Source organism: Onthophagus taurus, chromosome 7 (assembly GCF_036711975.1).
Source record: "Onthophagus taurus isolate NC chromosome 7, IU_Otau_3.0, whole genome shotgun sequence".
Taxonomy (NCBI): domain Eukaryota; kingdom Metazoa; phylum Arthropoda; class Insecta; order Coleoptera; family Scarabaeidae; genus Onthophagus; species Onthophagus taurus.
The window spans coordinates 13,103,597-13,125,598 of NC_091972.1; the positions used below are offsets into that span (position 1 = coordinate 13,103,597).

At 34.0% G+C, this 22,002-nt stretch overlaps 1 protein-coding gene across 1 annotated transcript; it reads right to left on the reverse strand.

Moving 5' to 3' along the window:
* Positions 1–17,716: 17,716 nt before the first annotated feature.
* Positions 17,717–19,698, reverse strand: LOC111425370 (kynurenine/alpha-aminoadipate aminotransferase, mitochondrial). The gene is made up of 3 exons (XM_023059349.2): positions 19,471–19,698; positions 18,782–19,140; positions 17,717–18,721 (listed from the first exon to the last, which is right to left on the reverse strand). Exons 1-3 carry the CDS (start codon positions 19,568–19,570, stop codon positions 17,855–17,857), a joined length of 1,326 nt encoding a protein of 441 aa, XP_022915117.1. The 5' UTR covers positions 19,571–19,698; the 3' UTR covers positions 17,717–17,854.
* Between the last annotated feature and the right edge of the window lie 2,304 nt (positions 19,699–22,002).

The window sequence follows — 22,002 nt, forward strand, 5'->3', positions numbered from 1 at the left end:
TATTGAAGAGAAAAAATGGGCTCATCCGATAGAACGGACCCGGACAAAAACCGCACGACCATTAACCATTTTAATCGCCCTCTTAAATCCTTCCTCTCTCATTTCGATAGCAACAGCTCACGGTCCAAAGGCGCCTGCATAATGGCGATGTCAAAATTCATATAGTTAAGAGTGGCTTTAAACTGCGGCCCTTAGTCTATTGTCGATTTCGAACCCTTACCTCCTCACCCTTTCGAAGTGTAGATCCGTGATTTGGACTGCGATAAAGGTTTGAAGAATTAACGGGTAAACGAATCCTGACCTGAACAAAGCGAACACTATCTATTGAAATATTAAAACTACTCTCTATTGTATACTATATTGATTATCTGTATAGGAATTTCAAATATTATCAATAAGTACATCTTCATTTATTTTTTGTAACTATAATGAACGAGATAAGTACGAAGGAAGAAGTACTAACACTAGTACTATCACTAGAACTAACACTAGGCGTAGAACTAGAAACTTTCGGGTAAAGTGTGCGCCTTTTGAAAAAAATTTTGACGTTTCGGATGACATTTTGGAACTTACAGAAACAACTTCGAAGTGTTCACTAGTGTCAGTCTTTTTGTATAATTAGATTTAAATTTTGTTATGCCTCCATCTTAGTAGACTTTTAACATAAATTAAAACGTTTGATCTGATATGATTTAAAGGCTGTGTAGCGAGCCAAAAGCATCAACGTCGATATACCTATACTTACGGTTGAGAGATATTAGAAGCCACTGTAGTCTACCTCGGGTGATATCCGATGACGTGCTGATAAGTTACTGACCGAGAAAACCCATTACCACGACAGTAACAAGTTTACCTCGTTTGGTGATCAAAACATCCCTCGGTTTACACTATACGTATACTAATGTAAACAAGTAGGGCGATAACGATTTCATCTTAATTTTAGATTAATCGTACGAAGTAACTAAGTTGATTGAGCTTTTATTTTAAATTGTTTAAATAAATGCACATAAAACCAAAGTTGATAATGTAAATAAATAATGAAATAAAATACAAGTTTTCATTAATTCCTATATATTAAAAGCGAACTGAAACAGTTACAATACATTATGTTAATTTGAATTGCATCAATCTAATTCGCACGGGATAATACGCGTAATAAGCTTATTGCCAGTGTACACATTTTGCATCGATAATTAATAAATACGTGGCGTTCGCTCTATCACTAATTAGAGTGCCCCGCGGACGTCCAACATGGCGGCGGTGGCGGCGCTACGCTTTATTCAAAAACAGCAAAGCCCAACGGGTACGCCTAATAATGAAACTAAATTGTTTAAATGTTGGTAACACAAATATTGGAGCGCCGTAAACCGATTTAATTTCCGGCGAGGCCGCCGCCGCATGACTATGGTAATTAGCGCCAGGTGGCGTCCCCTTCACACTCCCCGTAAACCCCAGCACCATCATCTCCCCCGCCGCCGTTAACCCCTGGCGGCCGGCCCACGGAACTAATCACGATTTCGACCGCATTTAGACTCCATTATTTACCCAACTAGCTCTCTCATTGATTGGTTTAGATTGAAAATTAATGCCTCGTGAACGGGATGAACGACGCCGGATTCTGGTTTAGGACATCCAACAGGATGAATTTGCCAAACGCGTTCATTTTATTTACATACTATTTATATAGCGCATACCGGTTTTTGGATGTAATTACGAATACTAATGATTGGAACAAATTAGGTATTATTTAATTACTACTGAAAAGAAGAGATTTATTACCATTTATCCAATATAGACTGAAATATAAATGAATCCATGAATTAAATGTAAGTTCAATTTCAAAGAGCTCATAAAGCTCTTAGAAAGCTGTAAGCCGATGTTGGCGAAGTTAATATAACATGATGAATGATGAAAGAAAGAGCAAAAGTATACTTTTTTACACCCAAATCTGGATGTTCAGAAACAGTTTTTTAAACCTGATTCATTCCCTACCCAAAATCAACAGATTCCTTTCAGGCAAAACTTTTGAAATCATAACTAGTCAACGGATAAATGAAATACACAGTTAATTCAATTCTTGTTTACCAGTTTGGCTTGAAATCAAATTATTTTGAAGTATTATTTTCAATTAGCAGAACCAAAAATTTCTGGATATCACTTAGGAGTATCACATCGTATTGGAACTCATCATATTGGTGAAGAAATCTTCGAAACATTGCACTAATGTTGCCAATTGTATCTGGTGCTATTTGGTCGAATTTCTGCAACCTCTAGTGTTCGGATGTTTATTGAAATATCCATTGTAGTGTTTCTGATCTTTCACATGATTGACATCATAACCTCTGGTTATTTACTACCAGACCTAAATGATAAGATTTTTAGCCTGATTTCTGTATACAGGCTTAGCGTCACGAAATCTCCTTCTTTCCAATGTTAACAAGTTGATTGGTAAAGCCCGGTAAGCACAAGACCACCAAGACACCACTTGCGACTCGAAGGATGTCTTTGCGTTGCACATTTGCTAAAGCGCTTCCACTTGTCTTTATTATTTGTCCCTAATCAGGTCTCGATTCCATAATGCCACTTTCATAAGTGATTACGCTGAGTACCTTTCATTGCAGTACTGTTGGCAAAAATGTCACTACTCGTCCGACCTTATCATACACCTTCTTGATATGTTGAATAAAGTTAATTTTGCTGTCGATAGTCACAATACTTAGTAGCTACATCTACGATAATATCCGTTTCATCTTAGTAGAACGATTTAAATTTTCTTGGCAAACTTAAATAATACAGAAAGTATCCCCCTAAAGATCTTCCAGATCTCAGAACTAAATAAACCCTGCGTCACAACGCACGTCACCTTCCTGCTACGATTTCCCTAATTAGTGCTGTAAATGATGAGAATTTCATTCCATCAGCTTAAAATGTTGCATATAGAATCGAGAGTTGATCGGGTTCACAGGATTAGAGATTAAAGCGAGAAGACCCTAGAAAACAAGCAATACTGCTCAACGAGAGAGACAACAAAATTTATTTACGCCAACATAATTACAACATAAAAAAATACATATATATACATATATATAAAAAAATAATAAGAAATTTATACATTAAAAGAATAGTTAGCCTACAAAAGGCTATCGACCGTAGTCTTTCTGCCCAGGAAAATACTTAACTATCTTGATTCTTGGGATGATCGGGAGTGGTGGGATGATTGGGTGAGGATGAGTAAGTTTTTTAAAGAATCAATAGAGAAGTTGATGGCAGCAGTATGGGATAGAGATTTTAGACGGAAGTGGATTGAAGGGATTTCGGTTCGTTGCTGGGATTGAAGAGTGGGTTTTGGGGATGTCGGATTCGTGTAGTGCATCTAAGGGCAGATCTTACGGCAACTTCTAAATGGTATAGGGCTTCTCTAGATGCGTCAGCGAGGATCAGCATATTCCACTATCGGTCTGCAGATGGATTTGTAAACATGAGCGGCGTATTTTGTTGATATGCCGCGCCCCTAGTATATTAACGATTTGAAGTGCTTTGCTCGAATAGTCGCTTTCATCTTAACCTTGGTAGCATGGTTGGAAAATTTTAATCTTCTGTCTATCGAGATTACCAGGTATTTGCAGCTTGTTGAGGGAGATATGACCGTGGATTGGATAGTTACGATGGGAGAAAGAGCATGGATGGGAAAAAATGGAATGAAAAATTGGGTGTTGGATGGGTTAACTTGGATTCTCCATTTTTACAACCAACTCTCTGTGGATTGGATTAGCGCATGTAGTCTTTGGACTGTCTATGTGATATTTCTGCTCAGCGAATCCTGCTTAATTGGATTCTTAGAGTGTAACAGGAAGCGGAATTTTGACATTTCAAAGACATCAGCGCAGGTGTTCCTCAGAGCATCGTTCTGAGACCTTGCTTTATATATGTGACTTGCTCAAACATGATGACGTAACTATAGCAACATAGTACTGAATTAACAGTGGATATAAAAAATAGAAAATCAATTTCAATGAGCTAAACTATTCCCACGTGAATTTCACGTATTGTAGAATGTACGAATCATCTCCAGTTCACTTAAATGGTGCACTTGACGAAGAGAAAACGCGAAGATCTCCACTTCAAAGTGCGACAACTGTATTGTCTACTGGGGTGACTTCAAGATGTTTACTCAAAATAAATCAATTGTGTACAACTACATATGTAAGCCGATCTGGGTATATTCTAATCAATAATGTGACTATACAGACGTGAGAACATATGGTGGACTTAACTCAGATTTAAGTTTACAAGTACTTGACAACACTTACTTTTACCGTGGAGCAATGCGTGATGTGACTGATATAAACTATCATAAGAATATGAGATGTAAGTTGATGGTTGATTTTGTTAATGATAAATTTCAATGCACCGCACCATACTGGTGTTAGGAAAAAAAATTGGAAAAAGTGGAAACTCAGTGGTGTCTTCCTGTAGTTGTTTCTTCTTTTCAGGCCACTCCGGGTATAAGACGTTATTTTGGACACGTCTTTAGATAAAGATTTGCAGGATAAGTGTTATTACCCATTTTCTGGAAAATAATTTTGAATCCTCTGTGAATCGGTTCAGTATAGTTTCCGATATTTCTGGTGATTTTTATGATTTAATTGTAGCCATATAACGAACAAAGACGGGGTTGTAAACAGGCAGTTTACGAACCCAAAACTCTGGCGTGAGTTGTTCAGATCCGCATTAACGGAAATTACAAAAACATAATATTCAAAAACTGAAATACCATTACTTTGTGTGAAAATACAACAATTTATTCAAAATTTGTATTTTTTGAATGTAAACAATAATTAGTACTCTAAATACTGTTTATGTGTTTTTAATTTAAAATAAAATAAAAAAAGAAGTACGTCCCTGGATCTAGTTCGCTAGGAGGGCCTATCATAAATCACTTACAGGTACTTTTTCGGGGTGATAATTACTGCCACTACTGTTTCTGAGGGTCATAAAAACCATCAGAAATATCAGAAACCATACCTCTTGTGTGTTTTAGTTTTCCGCTAACTCTAATTAGCTCCTTCGGGTCTTTTTCTGAAAATAAGCTATTTCTGGTGTTCGTTAGAACGCTGACCTCATAGTATTATTGGTTATATCATTCCACATGATGCTCAAGTTGCACGTCCGCGGCATGTGAAACATTGTAGCCAACAAGTTCCGCATAATTTGTGCTTTAGTGTGTTTGCTTAGAGTTGCTTTATGATTCGCGATGAGGTAGTTTATGTTCCGGTGAATGCTTACAGAAAGCATTCCATGCCTCTGTTTGTATATTGTTCGCTAAGGATCAGCAGATCAACGCTCATTTTGGGTTGGATTTACCACAGACTGTCTGCTGTCTAGCTACGACGTAAATTTATGTTGTACGACCTGTAGTGCTACTCTGAATTTTGCAAATCAAATCCTGTAGTATGATCTCAACATGACAAATGAGTCAACCATGTCCTTGCTATCAAACTCATCGAATATTGTAAATTTATGGTTATAGTTTAAGGTATCTAAAACACTATCTATTTTCGAGTTGGCTTTTGGAAGAACTATGCCAAGCAACCCAACATAAACCAACTCAATCCTAACTCAACCTATTTTCAAGAGGCTGTTTGCACACATTTTTTATCCATATCTCCTTCAATACTAGGTGATAATGTTGATAACCCTACTGTCAAATATCTAGGAGTTCATTTCGATCGTAAACTTACATGGGAAGAGCATGCAATACGAACAACTAGTAAATTAAACAAAATTATTCACTGTATTAGAAATTTAATTAATATCGTTCCAGTAAATACAGTAATGACAGCATACTATGGTTATTTTCATGCTCACTTATCATATGCCATTCTCGCTTGGGGTCATTCTGCACATGCTGCTCGGGTTTTTAGCGCTCAGAGACGATGTATCCGAGTGATTTCGAATTTAAAATTCTCCGAGTGTTGTAGAGCTAAATTTGTAGAGTTAAAAATTTTAACTCTACCTTGTATTTATATATTTAACTGTCTCCTTTACATTAAAAAAAATCTTCAGAATTTCAAAAGACATGATGAGGTCCATCATTATGGAACCAGACACCATGATAACCTCATGATTGATTATACTCGCACTGAAAGAGCTAGGGATGGCACTAATTATTATGGAATTAAATTTTTTAATTTGTTGTCTAATCCCATTAAATTACTTGATATTAATAATTTTAAATCAAGGATCAGAAATTATTTGTTAGCGAGAGCATTCTACAGTGTGGATGAGTACTGTCTGAGCACTTTTGATGACCTAGTATAGGCCTTATCTCGCATGCCTTACTCGTCCGGATTTGTGCCGTCGTTTATTGTAGATGTAGTTTTAAGATGTTCTTAATGTTGTTAATTGACTAGCGGTAATGTTACATGTATTTTTTATTATTTTGTTTGTTATGTATTATACGCTTTTCTGACTTGCGCAAATACTATTGTATGACGTCGCCAATAAAGGTTTATTATTATTATTATTATACAATTTATACCAACTCTATCATATTTGAAAGTGTATAACTTATTCTTTTTTCATTTTCTTTTTATCATATCTATATTCATTGCTTTTCTTCAATTCCAAAAGACTCAACATAACTCCATTTAAATTATTTTTCATTATCTATTTCCTTTTCATCTTAGTTTTGATATACATTTCATTCATCTTCTTCCAAATTCTAAACACTTCCTGGTTATTTTTCTTAATCTCCATTTAAAAACTGCACATCTTAATCTGTAGATCTTTAGATAAAACTACATCTGGTCTGGTATAAATAGAGGTATCAAGATACAAGATTTTCGTTCCCAAGAACTGTTATTCTTCGCGAAGAAATGCAGTGGGCGTCGGACACGGGCCAGATCGCAGCGGGAAACATCCTTAACTTCGAAAACAAACCGCATTTATACAATAGAACGCCAGGTTTGTCGCAAAATAGATATTGTAAAAAAAACCTTCTGTTCGTTTACAATGCTCTTTTCACGTTCGTTCTTCAACGTACAATAACCGACAAACGTATTACTCCTCAGTTTCTTCTTGTTCACCTCAATGCTTCGTTATTAGCGTGGTCGCTACAAAGGTGTCAATGAGAATGTTGTGGGTATTGGTTCGGTAAGTAGGTGAAAATATACAAACGGGACTATTGTGTCAAGGGGTGTTGAGTAGGTATTTATGTGGTAGCACCTTTGGTGACTGGATTTTTGTATTGTTGGGCACACACCCTATTATTCATTTGAATTAGGAGTGTTTAGATTCAGTTTATAAATAATATAAGAAAAAGTATTATGTGTTTTTTTTTATAACGAAAATGTTATCAATTTATTTTTAAGTAAGAATGATTATGATGTATTTCAAAACTATTTCGATTATTCTCCACAAGAAACATCATTACTGGGATTATGGGATTAGTGGTGTTTGCGGAACATTGAAAACGAAGGGCCATAAGAATAGACGCGAAAAAAGAGACCATTATCCCGGCGACAAAATGGGCTCAGAACGAAGGGGGCAAGGAATTCACGGTGTAAACAACGGTTAGGAAGCGACTATTGCCCCTTAGGGGGTCCTTTCGAGCCCCTAAACTGGTTACGCGTTATGCAGTTATCCGTGTGAATGGACCTAATATTCCAATTCGTTTATACGGAAATCGTTCGAAGGGAAAATTTTTCTTTCCCTGATGTGTTAATAAAATGTTTGAAAATCAGCTCGTTGTTATTCTAAATAAGGGTTTCAATTCAAATATTTTTACACCTACAAACAATTTTTTATCAACTATCAAAAAAATTAACTCAACCGTAATAGATCCTCTCAAAAAGGATCTGCAAAAAAAAAGAAATACTTATAGAGCTTAAAGAACCTTTTAGCGCGTACAAACAGTGACGATAATAGGGGCGGCAAGTTTTTGTTTGGATTTTTCTACCTGATAAGTACTTATATTATAGTTGATGTCTTCTTTTCCTTACCTTGATCCCCTAAAGATGCAACCCCACTCCTCAACACCAAGATCCTCAAGAACTCAGTCTTTCGTTAATAATATTCACACCTTGCCGACAAAAGCTTATTTGGACTAAATCTAATGACACTTCCCACCGCAAGTTTAACGCCCAGCATAATATTGTATAGGAGAGGGTTGACGTAGTAAATTTGAATCACAAATTGGTCAAAATCGACTAAATTTACACTGAGAATGTGCACTGCAGCGGTCTGTATTATTGTTAGAAGTTAATGTTTGCTGTCAAGACAGACAACTACAAACATCGATATTAAACATGAATCAAATTCGAATAGGCATAACAAGGTTAGCGTGTAGAGAGAGGGTTTGTATATAACTTCATTACGTCTCTCTCCACCGGCCCTCTTCAGCGCACCCTGGCCATTGTCCTTGCCATTTAGTGCATAATGGAGCGTTATTAAAGTCGAGATTCAACTCCCGCTGACTGTTACAAAGATAATATAACTTTGTTTTGAAATTTATCAAGATTTTAATTTGATTGATCGAATCGTTTAAATTTGATTAAAAAATTGATTTGGAAGGTTGCATATAATAATATAACTAAATCTACTTGAACATTAACTTTTGATGAAAAAGTGATTCGACGATCATTTCCTTGAAATTTCGATGAAATCGCAGAAACTTCCCATAACCAGAAACTCATCACCGTCTTTTAATTTGTCACTCTTAGCGATTCATTAAGTTCATTCGATTAATTCTCGATTAAGCCCAGATGCATCCGAGGCGTCCTGTTTTTTCGTCCTCTTTTGCTTCTCAACTACACGGCAACGGTCTTCGGAAAATTTCCTGTAGCTAACGAATTTTTTTTTCACCAATTTTATTTGGTTCTCAAAATAGCAAAATAACGAAAATACCGTAAAACATCGATATAACGGATTAATATTGAAAAGAAAAAATTTGTTAAGGCCGAAAGTTAAAAAAAAATTAACTGTGGTGTCTGTTCCGCTTTTAACTGTTTGAATGAATAATTTTAATAATAATATTATACTTTGTGTATTTATTTATTATTTCAATTAAAGTGTCATAATGGCTTTCGATTTTGTAAGATTTAGATTTCGCAATTTACAAAGCAATGCTAAAAGAATGAGTAACGCTGCTACAGAAATGCTTGCTGAGGTATTTAACAAGAATGGAGAGAGGAAACAATACGGACAGACTGGGAAAAATGATGCATAATTCCATTACATAACAAGGATTGTTCAAATTATATAGGTATTCGATATAAATTGAGCAAATGGTTGTAAAAAACTTTATCCGAATCACAAAGTGTATTCAGGAATCAGGACCATGTATTTACCACAACCTAACTGTCAAAAAAAATGCAGACAAGGCAGAAACACTTCGGATTTCTGAACCTCTAAAATGCTTTTAATAGAGTACTTAGAGAGATAGTATGACAGAGACTGCAACGTAGAGGACGCCAAAACCTGTAAAAAGTGTATGAATTTGCGGATGATGTAACGGTACTGACCGGTAATGAGCGGAATCTACAACTAATGATACTTTGGTGCAGAATATTAAATGCTGAGAAATGATATATCAATTGAAGAACGCAAATGAGATCAAGTACAACATTTGAAATATCTGGGAACAAGGCTGAAAGACAACGGAAAAAATGTAAAAAAAACTGTATATGAATTTTATCAACAGCAAAACTAAAACTTTTCAAATGAAGTACTTGAGGTGGGTCCTAGAAAGGACTAGAATTGAGATCAGGCAAAAATTAAATGTGCTGTTATTAAAATACATTGAAGAAAAACATCTTACATTGTGGGGTCATGTTCAAAGCATGTCTTCTGAGCGGCAGATAAAAGAGTGGAGAAAACGCGATGGAGGAGAAGAAAATCGAGAAGGAGCTAGAATGAGGTGGCTGCAGGATAGAGAAAAACTTGGCATGAAGCAAGGAAGATGGGAAACAGCATATGTTGTAATTGATTATGATGACGAAGTTTCAACAACTTCTGTAGGGATGAATTTCGACAGTTTAGATCTTTTCATTTGAAGCATTATTGATCTTACGTTATTTTCAAAATTAGCATCGTTGTTCCGGAATATCAACAATTTGTAATGAATATCATATTAACCGCCTCTGAGACTGAGGCTAAACTTGTTGCAGAGAATTTGTGACATCATCTGATGAAACCAAGATCACTTACATCCGAGGTTCTACAATTAATATTATTATCAATTATCAATCTGAAAGTGATGAATCTATGATTTCGCCTTATTAAGCAGAATTCTCTTGCCGAGGCTCCACAATTAATATCATATTATTCCAAAACTGACTTTACCTGACTAAGCCGAAGACGCTTACAGCCACGGCTCTTCAACTGATATCATATGAATATTAACTTACCAACACATTGCAACGTCTAGGCTAAACTTACTATTAAACGTCTTTGACTTAATCACACAGGCGAATTTTTTAAAAAACTCGGCCAAAATTGGAAAAATTGAAGGAATAAGATTAAAAATGCAATTATTGCTATTTGATTAAGTAAACCCCAAGGTGCCTTGAAACACCTTATTTATAATTATTGTAACAATCGCCACCAAAATATTTTAGTTGATAATTGATTGTTTAGTAAACAGTTATCACCTAGATAAAACGTCGGTAAAAATTGTGGTTTTTAATTAATTTTTTCCTTTACACTTTTTTTATATATTTCGAAAATTTATCATAGAACCTATTGCTGGTGGTAAGTAGAATTGTATAATATACAGAAAGCAACAATTCGGTTATTAGTATTTTTGTAATATTGTTTGATTACATCATATGTTGAAATTGAGAAAATAATTTATTTTACGATATTTAGATGGGCAAAAAATAAATTGTTTAACATTGTCCAAAAGTAATATATTGTATACGTGTTGTAGTATAAGGCCTACTATTGCAGATTTTACTAGAAATTCTTGCGGTATTTTGCGGTTTTACCTTAAAATAAATTTTTATTATAGTGTGTGTATAAAATTCGGAAAAAGTCATAATTCTGCTATATGCTGTTTGTTTGGGGAGAGCATTTGCAGTTAGAAAATAAACATAAAGGGACACTTTTTCACTATTAAATTGATAATATAGGATGTCCACAAAAAAGTTTCTAACCAAAATTACAATTTATTTTCTGAAACACTAATTAATTTTGGTATGAGATGTTAGCGTTCTAAAGTTAATAATTTTCTAGAAAGAAATTAAAAAATTGAATTAACACACTGAGTTTTCGGTAAAATATTAAAAGTTGTTATTGTGTCTATTCAATTTATTATTTGCAAGATTTTTTTTATTGAAAATTATTAACCATACGTCTTATACAGGCTGGTCCGTTACTAATGGGACACAGAGCAACGGTGAATTCCTTACATTAAATTATTACGATTTAACACAATTTATCTTAGTCCACTTGTTAATAATAATGAAGATGGGTAAGGTTTATACTTTATTTTCATTTTTCTTTAATAATTTTCACTGTCAATTAGCATTAATACTCTAGTATTAATGCCAATTGACGGTGTTAGTCTAATGTTTGACGAAATAAAATCATTTTCAACGCCAACTAATGTTTACTGAGCATAATTAAATTTTGCAAAGTGCCTTTAAACAGTGATTATCTTGAAAACGGAGAACTTTAGAGAAGATTGGTAGGTATACCAAATTTATGTAAAAATGTCTGAGAAACTGTTTCAAGTTGTGTGAGTTGCAAAGATTTTAACGATGAAAAGGATATGTCTACTTTAAAGGAGTTTTTTAAGGCAAGCAGTGCCATCTGAAAGATAAAGCAAAACTAATACCAAATTATTATTTATCGTCTTAAAAAATGGTAATGCACCAATTTTCATGGTCATAATGCAAGAGAAAACGAAATATTTAAAGAAATGCGAAAATAAAGTATTAACTTTAATCATCTGTATTTTTGTTATTATTAACAATTAGACTAACATAAATTGGGTTAAATCGTAACAATTTAATGTAACGAATCCACTGTTCCTCTGTGTCCCAGTAGTAACGAACCATCCTATATATAAAAATATAGGTAGATACAATTAAATAAAATCGCAGTATATCATAAAATACTTCATCCTTGTTAATTGTATAGATATTTTTTAATTTCCACCAATTTTGAAGTAATAAATTGACAAAAATATCTTTTTGGCCAAGATTTTTAACTAATTCGCTTCTGTGCGATGCTCTAAAATTAAATAATATGGTATTAAATCATATCAACCCAGAATTGGTCTCATCCAAACTTAGAGCAATCATCATATCAACCCAATATTGATTAACATATTCCAATGACTCGACCGCAAAGGTCTTCGGCTAAACTTAGAGCATTGAATGTATGACATTTCCTGGTTAAGCTGCGATCGCTTACTGTCAAGGCTTACAATTAACATCGTATCAACCCAAGACTGTTCAATAAATTGTTAAACTTTGTGAGTAGAATCTATCCATCCATCCAATCGCGTTGTAGCTCAATTTCGAGCAATGGCCTCCTTCGCTTTATACATTTTGAGACTCGTGGTTCCTCATATAGTGGTACAATTCGTGGTTCATGTCCGTTCTTCATATGTTCCCATGCCTAGTTTATGCCATTACTTTTCTTAAAGTGTTCCTCTGTCTCTCTGTGTTTCTTTATGTAAGTGTCCACGTTTCTCTTTCATATGTACTGTCCGTATCATGGTTTTATAGACTCTAATTTTGGTTTTTCTGGGTAGTGTGGCATAATATGTCTTATTTGCTGCATTTATTCTCTTAATTACCTCCTTTGATTTGTTAGGTCCTATACAACTTTAAAGTTGTATTCGTATATTGTGATGATTCACTCTATCGATTTCGTGGTTGCTGCTCTGCACTAGGAGTTTGGTTTCTTTCTCATTCATATTCCCTTTACTATACTTTTAAGTTCCGCAAAGCACTCGTCTATATTTTTATTCACTCTTTTTGTTAATATGCTGATGTCATCTGCATACTCTATGATTTGTTACCAAAGAAAAGGTGCTTTCAGACGCACGGCTAAACTCGAATGATTTTAGTTCTAGCTCTAGTGGTAGTTCTAGTTTTAGTTCAATGGAAAATATACAACAATCTAACGTTGAATAACAACTAAAACTAGAACTAACACTAGTATTAGAACTAATACTAGACCTAGAACTAGAAAAAGATCGGGTTTAGCCGTCTGAAGTGGCGGTAATAAAAATATGCCACAATTTAGCACTGTAACAACTAAAACTAGAACTAACACTACACCTAGAACGAGAAAGCTTCGGGTTTAGCCGTACATCTTCAGACATAAAAATATTTTGTCCCTAATATCCATTCTAACGAAATCCTATATATCGAGCTTTTACTGTAATCTGTTATATCTCGTAATTTTTGATTTTGAAATAACTTCTTTTGATCGTTACGTAATATATAGTACCAGATGGTAATTTAATCTTTGCAAATCGAACGTTTCGGTTTAGGGGATCCTTAAAATATAAATTGAGATGAAATCAGCCTCCAAACCTATAATTACGTTCAATGTAGCAAACAGTGTGCGGCCGGTTTCAAATGAATAAGTTCCCAACGATACTTTGTATCTTCAAGTCTCTATTCAATTACTAAACCTTGTCGACAGATGTCGTTATGAACCTCGCCGCGGGGAGCATTTCGTTACATAAAGGGTTGCGGCTGTAATACTAAAATTACAGTTTAAAGTAGTATTCGAACAATAAGTACTACACGTTAAGTGTTGGAAATCTGTTCACGGATTCATTAAATTACCCCAACGTGTGCAGATTTAACGTGGATTTTTTAGTGTACTTAAGCAAAGAAAAAGGATTAATAGGAGCTTAAATGCGAAAGAGTTCTTCATACGACAAAAGTACCACTGGAGCGTCGCCCTTCCTAAATAGCTTCGCTAATGGTTGTTTTAGTACACTGTGAAAAGGAAATTAAACGGTCCGTGAGGGTAAAAATTGCTGTTCGTTCCTCGCCGACGTCGCCACCGCCGCCGACTGTCGAGTCAATTAAACATGTGCCCCCATGTACACAAATGATTCGAGTTTGTCAAACACCGGGCAAGAGGGCACGAGACCCTCACGCTGCGGATGAAAAAGGGGGCATAAAAGAGACCGCCACATTACGAGAACATTACCACCCCGGGCGGACACATAATGATTTTTGGGGGCGCAATTGGGTTTGTTGGGACGTTGCCTCATTTAATAAAACTGTATCGGACGGTTGCGACATTTGGCGGGGGCGTTTTTGACGTTCCCCGATTTTATTTTACTTTGTTACTGTCTATTCTATAAACCGTTGATTTCTTTTTTAGCTCCCTTCGTCGTGAATGCTTTTGATATTAAATTAATATCAAATTGTAATTAGAATTCATTTAAGATTTTTAACCAACTGTTCTAAATATTAAATTTAAAAAAATCATCGTTAACAAAAAAAGTAATTTCGTGCACGACTGTTTTATCGAATTAAGTGCAAACAAAGGACGTCAACGTACGTCCAAAATTAACAGTGGGGAGTGTGGATTAACCGTTCGATACATCTATAAACCAGCCTTGGGGTCACGTTGACATCAGGCCATCCACAAACAGCCTTTTATGAGTTTCCCGTTCGCCGGGAAATCTCGCGTAATTAGAAAATGATGAGTTGTTTCTACTCCCCTCGATTTATAAAAAGTAAGGAAAGTTTTCCTTTTTAAAACGCTAGCTTTTAAAAGAACAAACTACCCCGGGTATTCTTCTTCCCCCGCTAATGGTAATCTCACAAACGCAAAAGTCAATTAACACTCCCGAGTGCAATTAAGCGCTTAATGAAGAGTTTTTACAGAAACGACGCGAGCGCCATCTCGTAGCGCCAGTAATCGCGTAAAAACAATATCCTCATTAAGAAATGGGGAAAGAGACAGAATGAGGAAAAGGGCAAAGTTTAAAGAGAGGAAAAGAGCTACAGCGAGAATGAACTCGTTGCAATTCACTAATTCGTTTAATTTTCTCTTCATCTACGAACAATTTCAGCCAGTTAATCGACTTGCCGAAATTAACAGCTTTTATAAATGCTACAAAAATAACTTTCTCGCGTTTGTTTATATTTATTATTCTCATAAAAACATCAGTCCAATACATGACGGCTTCATATTTTATCGTATAAGCAGTAGACGGAAAAAATAACCTTTCTCTCTAAAAACATGAATATAAAAACGAAATATGTAGCGTGAGTTGTCTCTTACACGTGACGAAAGAAGACGTTCTTAGAATCACGCATATGGATTTTATATGTAAATAATATTGCCTTTATTGGTCCTAATATAAATCGTGAAAGTGGAAATAATCGAATATTTTTTTTGTTGAGTTGTTTACTAAAATCTCGTATCGGGTTGTACCATTTTTTCAATATCTTTTTCAAATAATTTCTTAGTTATTTTTTATCATCATCATAGCTAACATATATATTATTCCGTCTTAATCATAACACCATTTCATATATTTTTCTACATAGTATATGTTTTAAACAGGCCGAAGACGAAGAACCTAACACCAACTTCTTGATGTTTTTTAAAGTAGCGTAATACCACACATAGGATGAAATTTGTAGTATTGAGTGTCTGCGCTTATAGCAAAGATCTCAGCTTATAGATCAACATTAATTTGTTCTTTTTAATCTATTACTCCCTTCAAGAAACTCCATGGGAATCATCAGATTAATTTTTGAAGTATATTTTTCTGATAAGATATTTTCTGTCAACTAAAATCGATAGGAATTTGAAGAAATTCAATAGATTTTTGTATTCCACCGACATATGATATAAAGTGTGGGTCTTGTAACATAAAAGAACTCACTCTGCAATTGCGAGATGGATTGAATCTTTGCCCTGAATACTATTTGATTTTTTTTCCAGTTCTGCATTCGGTTTTATGTTGACTTCATGCACGCTTCTAACATCTTCATAGTTTTACACAAGTTTTTGCCTTCAATCCAATTTTTGCGAATACTATAAGATCCATCATAGAATCTTTTTACAACTTCATAAACACTAAGCGTTACGGTCAGAAGCCTCTTTTTTGGAAAATATGTCTAAACTACATTATTGAAGAACTCATTACCATTCTGGGTTCTACCTTTCAATTATTTATTCACCAATTCTGGTTAGATTGCTTCAGTTGAAAGTTTATGAACAATTCCATTTTTCATTTATTCTACGAAATATGAAATTCACCTAATTACTAGGTCATAATAGTTTTGTATTGCTTGGTTGCAGTGAACACCAAATTATTTTTGCTACCTAGCGCAGTTTTTTCTTTGAGATTTTTCATTCCATTCACAATTTTGTTATTGGGCATCATGTCCGATTTCGTTGATTAAAACAATGTTGCAAGTAATTTCAAGTGTTATCATACAATAATTCTTCAAACACACAATCCGTTCCAACACAATTGACATTATCAATTGTATATATTGAGTTCGCGTTTATGAACGCATCCATGCCCAGAAGAAAACTAATGGTTTTTCCATTTTTGGTCAGTAATACATTGTTTTTAGTTGTTCGAGTATCTTTTGTATGTGATGATGGTTAGTTATGCCTACAAGATATTCAATTTGTATAACTGTCATCTGTGACAACTTCTGTCCTTCGTGGACATCTAATTATACGAGGTCCAGTATTTGAAAATTCTTTAATATAAGCATTATATATACCTGGTTAGATATAAATGTGGTTTTTTACGGAACCGTTTGCTGTTCTGATTTGATCAAAGAGTTCGACATTTCTTTGACAATTTCTAACAATTCTGAATCATCCTAAGTAAGTCAACTAAGTAGATTTGAATTTTGAGGTTTAGATCATTTAAATAATCTTTGATAATGCATCCGAATTTGTATTTACTTTGACATGAAAAGTCAAAGTCGTGTTCTTCTTGTTTTATTCTCTATTGTATCAGTTTTGGATTAGGTTTTTTTAGCCACCAATGTCAGATTAAAGGTGATATGTGAAGATAGTTTTTTTGCCATAAACATAGGATCTAAATTGTTTAATGTCATAAGCTATTGTTAGCTCGGTTAATATTTATTTCTGATTGCGAGTAAGTAAACCTTTATATTGTATTACAGAATTTTTCCTAAATAAGCACAATATATCTCATTTTACAAAGGTGGAATTTTATTTCGTTCTTTTAAATATAAACTTAAAATTAATAATAATTATTATATTTTGAAACAATTATACATTAAAATATACCAAATACTAGTTATATTTTATATACAAAGCATAAAATTTTCATCTATATATCAAGCGTCACCTATGAACCAGCAGATGAATCTTTATATCGTACATCTAATATATCCTTTTTTATCTGCGTATAGAACACTAATACAATGTTACAGCAATCTTATCTTATCAACTCTTGATTGCGTTAAAAGATGTCATAAAAGATGTTAATAAATCATATTATCCCGTTAAAAAAAACGAATATGTTTCGTTATAATGATAAGAAAATAAGTTTACACATAAACTATTTAGTGTTGCTATGCGTTTATTTATCATCTAATACAGAGATTCACATAAATTTTATGATGAAATTTTCTCCTAAAAATATAAATATGAATGCATAATGTTATTATTTAAATTATATCTATATCGTTTTGCGTCAAAGACGCGCATTAATACATATCAAAGTGGTGATAACCCCTAGAAAGGATTCTAATACTTTAGTATTTTTTTTTGTACGATAAGGGGTGTCGTAAAAGACACCCCGAGATGATGGAATTTTCATAATTTTCATTGAGCGCATCTTTATTTTGATGCGAACCTTTAAAAATTACGTACAGTTTTCTAATTTTATTCTCAAAAGTTCTCTTTCCTCTCTGATCAATTCCCCCAAAATCTTGATAGCTTTATCAATATGTTTTGGTGGGCATTTGCTGTACGATGCTCTTATGTAATTGCAAGCTTTTGTTGGATCTGCCATAAAAGCGTGACCTGGGACAAAAGTTATCAACTTTTTCAAACCACGATTCATTAACATGTCGTAAACGTCGGTCACGCCATGGACTTTAATCCAAACGAACATTCCACCAGCTGGAATAGTCCATTCACAGAGTCCTTTCAAGTGTTTCTCCATAGCTTCAATGGTTATATCGCGACGAGCTCTGTAAAAAGCGGAAACCGTATCGAAATGTTCCAATAATTTTTCAAATCCCCAAGATTGAAGCAAATTATTCGTGATTACTTGAGATAAAGTGCTTGAGTGTAAAGTAGAACTTTGAATATGTAATTCAATAGCTTGAATTAATTGTTTTGGTCCTGTTACCCAGCCAAGTCTCAGACCTGAGCTTAAAACTTTTGAAAAGGAATCAAATCTCAACACTCTTCCTTGGACGTCCATTGAGAGAAACGATGGAACTAATTCATCCAAGAAATGTAGAAAATAATAAGCATCATCTTCTAGGATAATGATGTTGTATTCACAACAAATTTCGTAAATTTGTCGCTTTCTTTCTAAAGTCATGCTCGTTCCGGTTGGGTTTGAACCTGTTGGATTAATATAAATCATTTTGGGCATTTTGTATGATTCGTTTTGAAGACATTTTTCTTTCCAATCTTCGAGGGTTGAACGTAATTCTTCTGGATTAAGGCCATATTGGTCTTGATCAACAGGAAGAAGTTTTGATTTAACTGGGGAAATCTAAAATTATATTTCTAGTTAACAAAAAATAACTACTACAATTTTTTTTGATAATCTTACAATAATTTCAATTCCAGCATATAAAGGATTTTGAACAAGAAGTGGTTCACCTTCTTGAATACACATTTCCAAAGCTTTACTGAGACCATCTTGGGAACCGTTGGTAATTAGAACATCAGATCTATTCCAGTTGGGTGGATTGTGAACTTTAAGAGTAAAATCTTTTAAAGTTTTTAGTAAAGGTGGATATCCTTGGGTTGGGATGTATTGAAGAGCGGCGCCGAGTGTGGATCCCTTCAACGACATCACCGAACCATCTTTCATGGTGATATCAAAACGTTCAAATGGAAAGGTGGACTCGTTCGGCATTCCTTCGGCTAACGAAATTGCTTCCTTTGGAGCTAAGTAAGCCAATTTTGCTGTGAAGAAACAAAAGTTCTTTCTAAAGAGGTCGATTCATCAATTTGGTCTGGGTTCTCTGAATTAATTACAAGAACAGGTTCTAAAACACAACGGGGCTCTACAATACCTCGTCAAAGAGGCTGTAGAACCAGTTTACGATGGAGTTTTTTTTTTGTTGTGGAAGAAAATTAAGTAGGCCAGAATTTTTTAAGCTACATTACTAACGAATTGAAACAAATTATGATGATGATTAACGATTTCGTTAATTAGTTTGTATACAAAGAGATTAAAGTACATTGACTTCTTTTAAATTTTCTAAATTGATTTAAACAGAATTAATTACTTACTTAATTCTCTAGTTAAGGCAGGTCTTCTTCTTGACGATAAAGGATTTATGAAATAACTATAATCCAAGTTGTTTTCAATTTTATCATTGATGTTATCCATGATATTAAAATTTTTGAAATAACTTTCACGATAACTTTGGAAGCGATCCAAACTTGAATGATTAAAGAATCTTTCTGGGGCAGCTTTCGTTCAGACGACCGACTTCTCAAGGCTACTATTCGCGTTTCATTCTCATGGAGGCGAAGCTTCTTTTTATATACTGTTGTAAAGCAAAGGAGGGAGGAACCGTTGATTCTTTTATCGTTCACTATTTCGTGCGCGAATGATGTAATTCTGTACGTGAACTTGCATGCTTTTTTTAACAGATTATGAATTTTATCGAGTTAACTAATATTTTATGTGTTTACAATTAATTATATTACGTAGGTTTTTATTGGTAAAGAAGTTATTTCGATTTGCGCATGTTTGACCATGAAAACATTTTGACATACTTTTTGTCGTTCATTGATAAAACTCGGGATGACGAAACACTGGGCATCTTACGATCATTTCTGGCTGGTACTTCAATTACGTGAGATAAACAAATTTAGATCTATTGCAATATTTGAAGAGGTTACAATTTTGTTTATAACGTTTATTTCATCGTAACTTAAGAAATAGGTAATATGTAATAAAGTTTGAACATGCGATTTTTTAAGTTTTAAAAAATATATGCAATTATGTTATTTTCTGCATTTACATATAAATGTTGTTTCTTTGTATAAAATATGTTGAAAACAAGTATTCCTACTTAAGTTTCGATTGTTATGTTTTTAATGAATCATTTAAATTACACCAATATGTTATTTTATACAAACAGTGTCATAGAAGTCAATCTGGTAATTAAAACAATCCTTAAAGATGTGTAAAATATCGACTTCTTAGAAATTTTTTATAAAATTTTTACCAATATCTAATTAATATCTAATAGATTCTGCACCAGAACTGTTTTTACTTTTATTACACATCAAACCATAGAGAAACTGTTGATGAATAATTGAATAATATTGTGCATACATTTACTCTAAGTATGCTGCTCATTCATCAGTTCTGATGACTTTGAATACATCTAATCATTAAAGATACCAATAAAATATGGTAACTGATACTTGACCATACATTTTGCCTGGCAAAAGTACTGATTTAAACTTCACAATAGAGTTAACACACTTCGCATAATCCAAGACCAAATTTCATACATTAGCCACTTGATAGAGTATAGAGGTATTTTCCTATTAACATTTTTTAAGATTTGTGCCTATTAATTGTAGCACAAAGACTTTGTGTTGCATGTTTAGCCACCCATAATATTGCAGTTTTGAGCAACTTACGCCATACGAACTCTTTTCTGCAACAAACATGGATCAAACATAACCCTGTAATAATGAAAATGCTAATAAATTCTTGATTTATAAAGTTTTACAAAGAATACTTCTGATGATGTGCATCCTCTTCAACAAACGAGCTTTCAATAGGAAGTGCGGCATGGCGTTTACAAAAATTAGAAATAATAATAAAAGGAATAATCTCTCAAACCACAGTTTGGCGAATTTTGAGTAAAGATCTTGGGTTATTTTACTTACAAGATTAAATTAACTCAAGAATTGGAGTTTCTTGATCATTTGAAGCGTCGAAACTTCGCAGGTTGGGTAATGTTTGAAACAAATTTTGAACTTCATCAAAAAAATTGCGTTATTAGATAGCAACAAACTCACATATGTATACCTCAAAAGACTCCATTACAACCACAAGACATGACCGTGTTGGTGGATTTCATGTCAGATTGTACCATATTTTTTATCGATAAAAATGATCGCCATGTTACGATCGATAGAGTTCGCCATCGTAGCATGCTGGAAGACTATTTTTGGGCAAAATTGGATGGACATGACTGATATGCGGTTCGTACAAGATGCTGCCACATGCCGCACAGCTGGCCAAACATTTGATCTATTAAAGAGGTAGTTTGCTCATCCGATTTAATGCAAAGAGTGTTGCTTACTACGCACATCTAGTAACTCATGCGATAAAAAGCTGCAGTATATTGTGTATTATAAAAATGATAGAATAGGGTATTTAAACCAGATTAAGTCAAATTATGACAGAATATTGTAAAAAGATTCGGATTGAAAATGGACTCTAGTGGTACACCAAACGCATCTGCCGAAAAAGACGAGATGGCATCTTCAATGATTCAACGATTTAATACATCAATAGCCTTGATGAGGTTATAACTGCTCAACTCCAGACACATTTTGCACATCAATCACATAATTCCTGAGTTCTAATGAGGTTGCAGACCATGTTTCAAACATTGCAAAACAATCTCTAGCAGATTGCAATAGGTAATTTTTTATTTTTCAACTCTAACGGTCTCCAAGATGTCTCTTATTATCACAAAGTGTCACATGGTTAATGTCGGTATTTACGAAACCACAAGACATAGAAATTTCAAATATGGCTCAAAACATCGCGTTTTTTATTTTCAACTC

Coding starts and splice junctions, on each gene's coding strand:
- LOC111425370 (XM_023059349.2), bottom strand. CDS start 19,570: ATGGATAACATCAATGATAAAATTGAAAACAACTTGGATTATAGTTAT. Junction 19,141..19,470: donor TGCCTTAACTAGAGAATTAA/GTAAGTAATTAA, acceptor GTTTCTTCACAG/CAAAATTGGCTTACTTAGCT. Junction 18,722..18,781: donor ATGCTGGAATTGAAATTATT/GTAAGATTATCA, acceptor ATATAATTTTAG/ATTTCCCCAGTTAAATCAAA.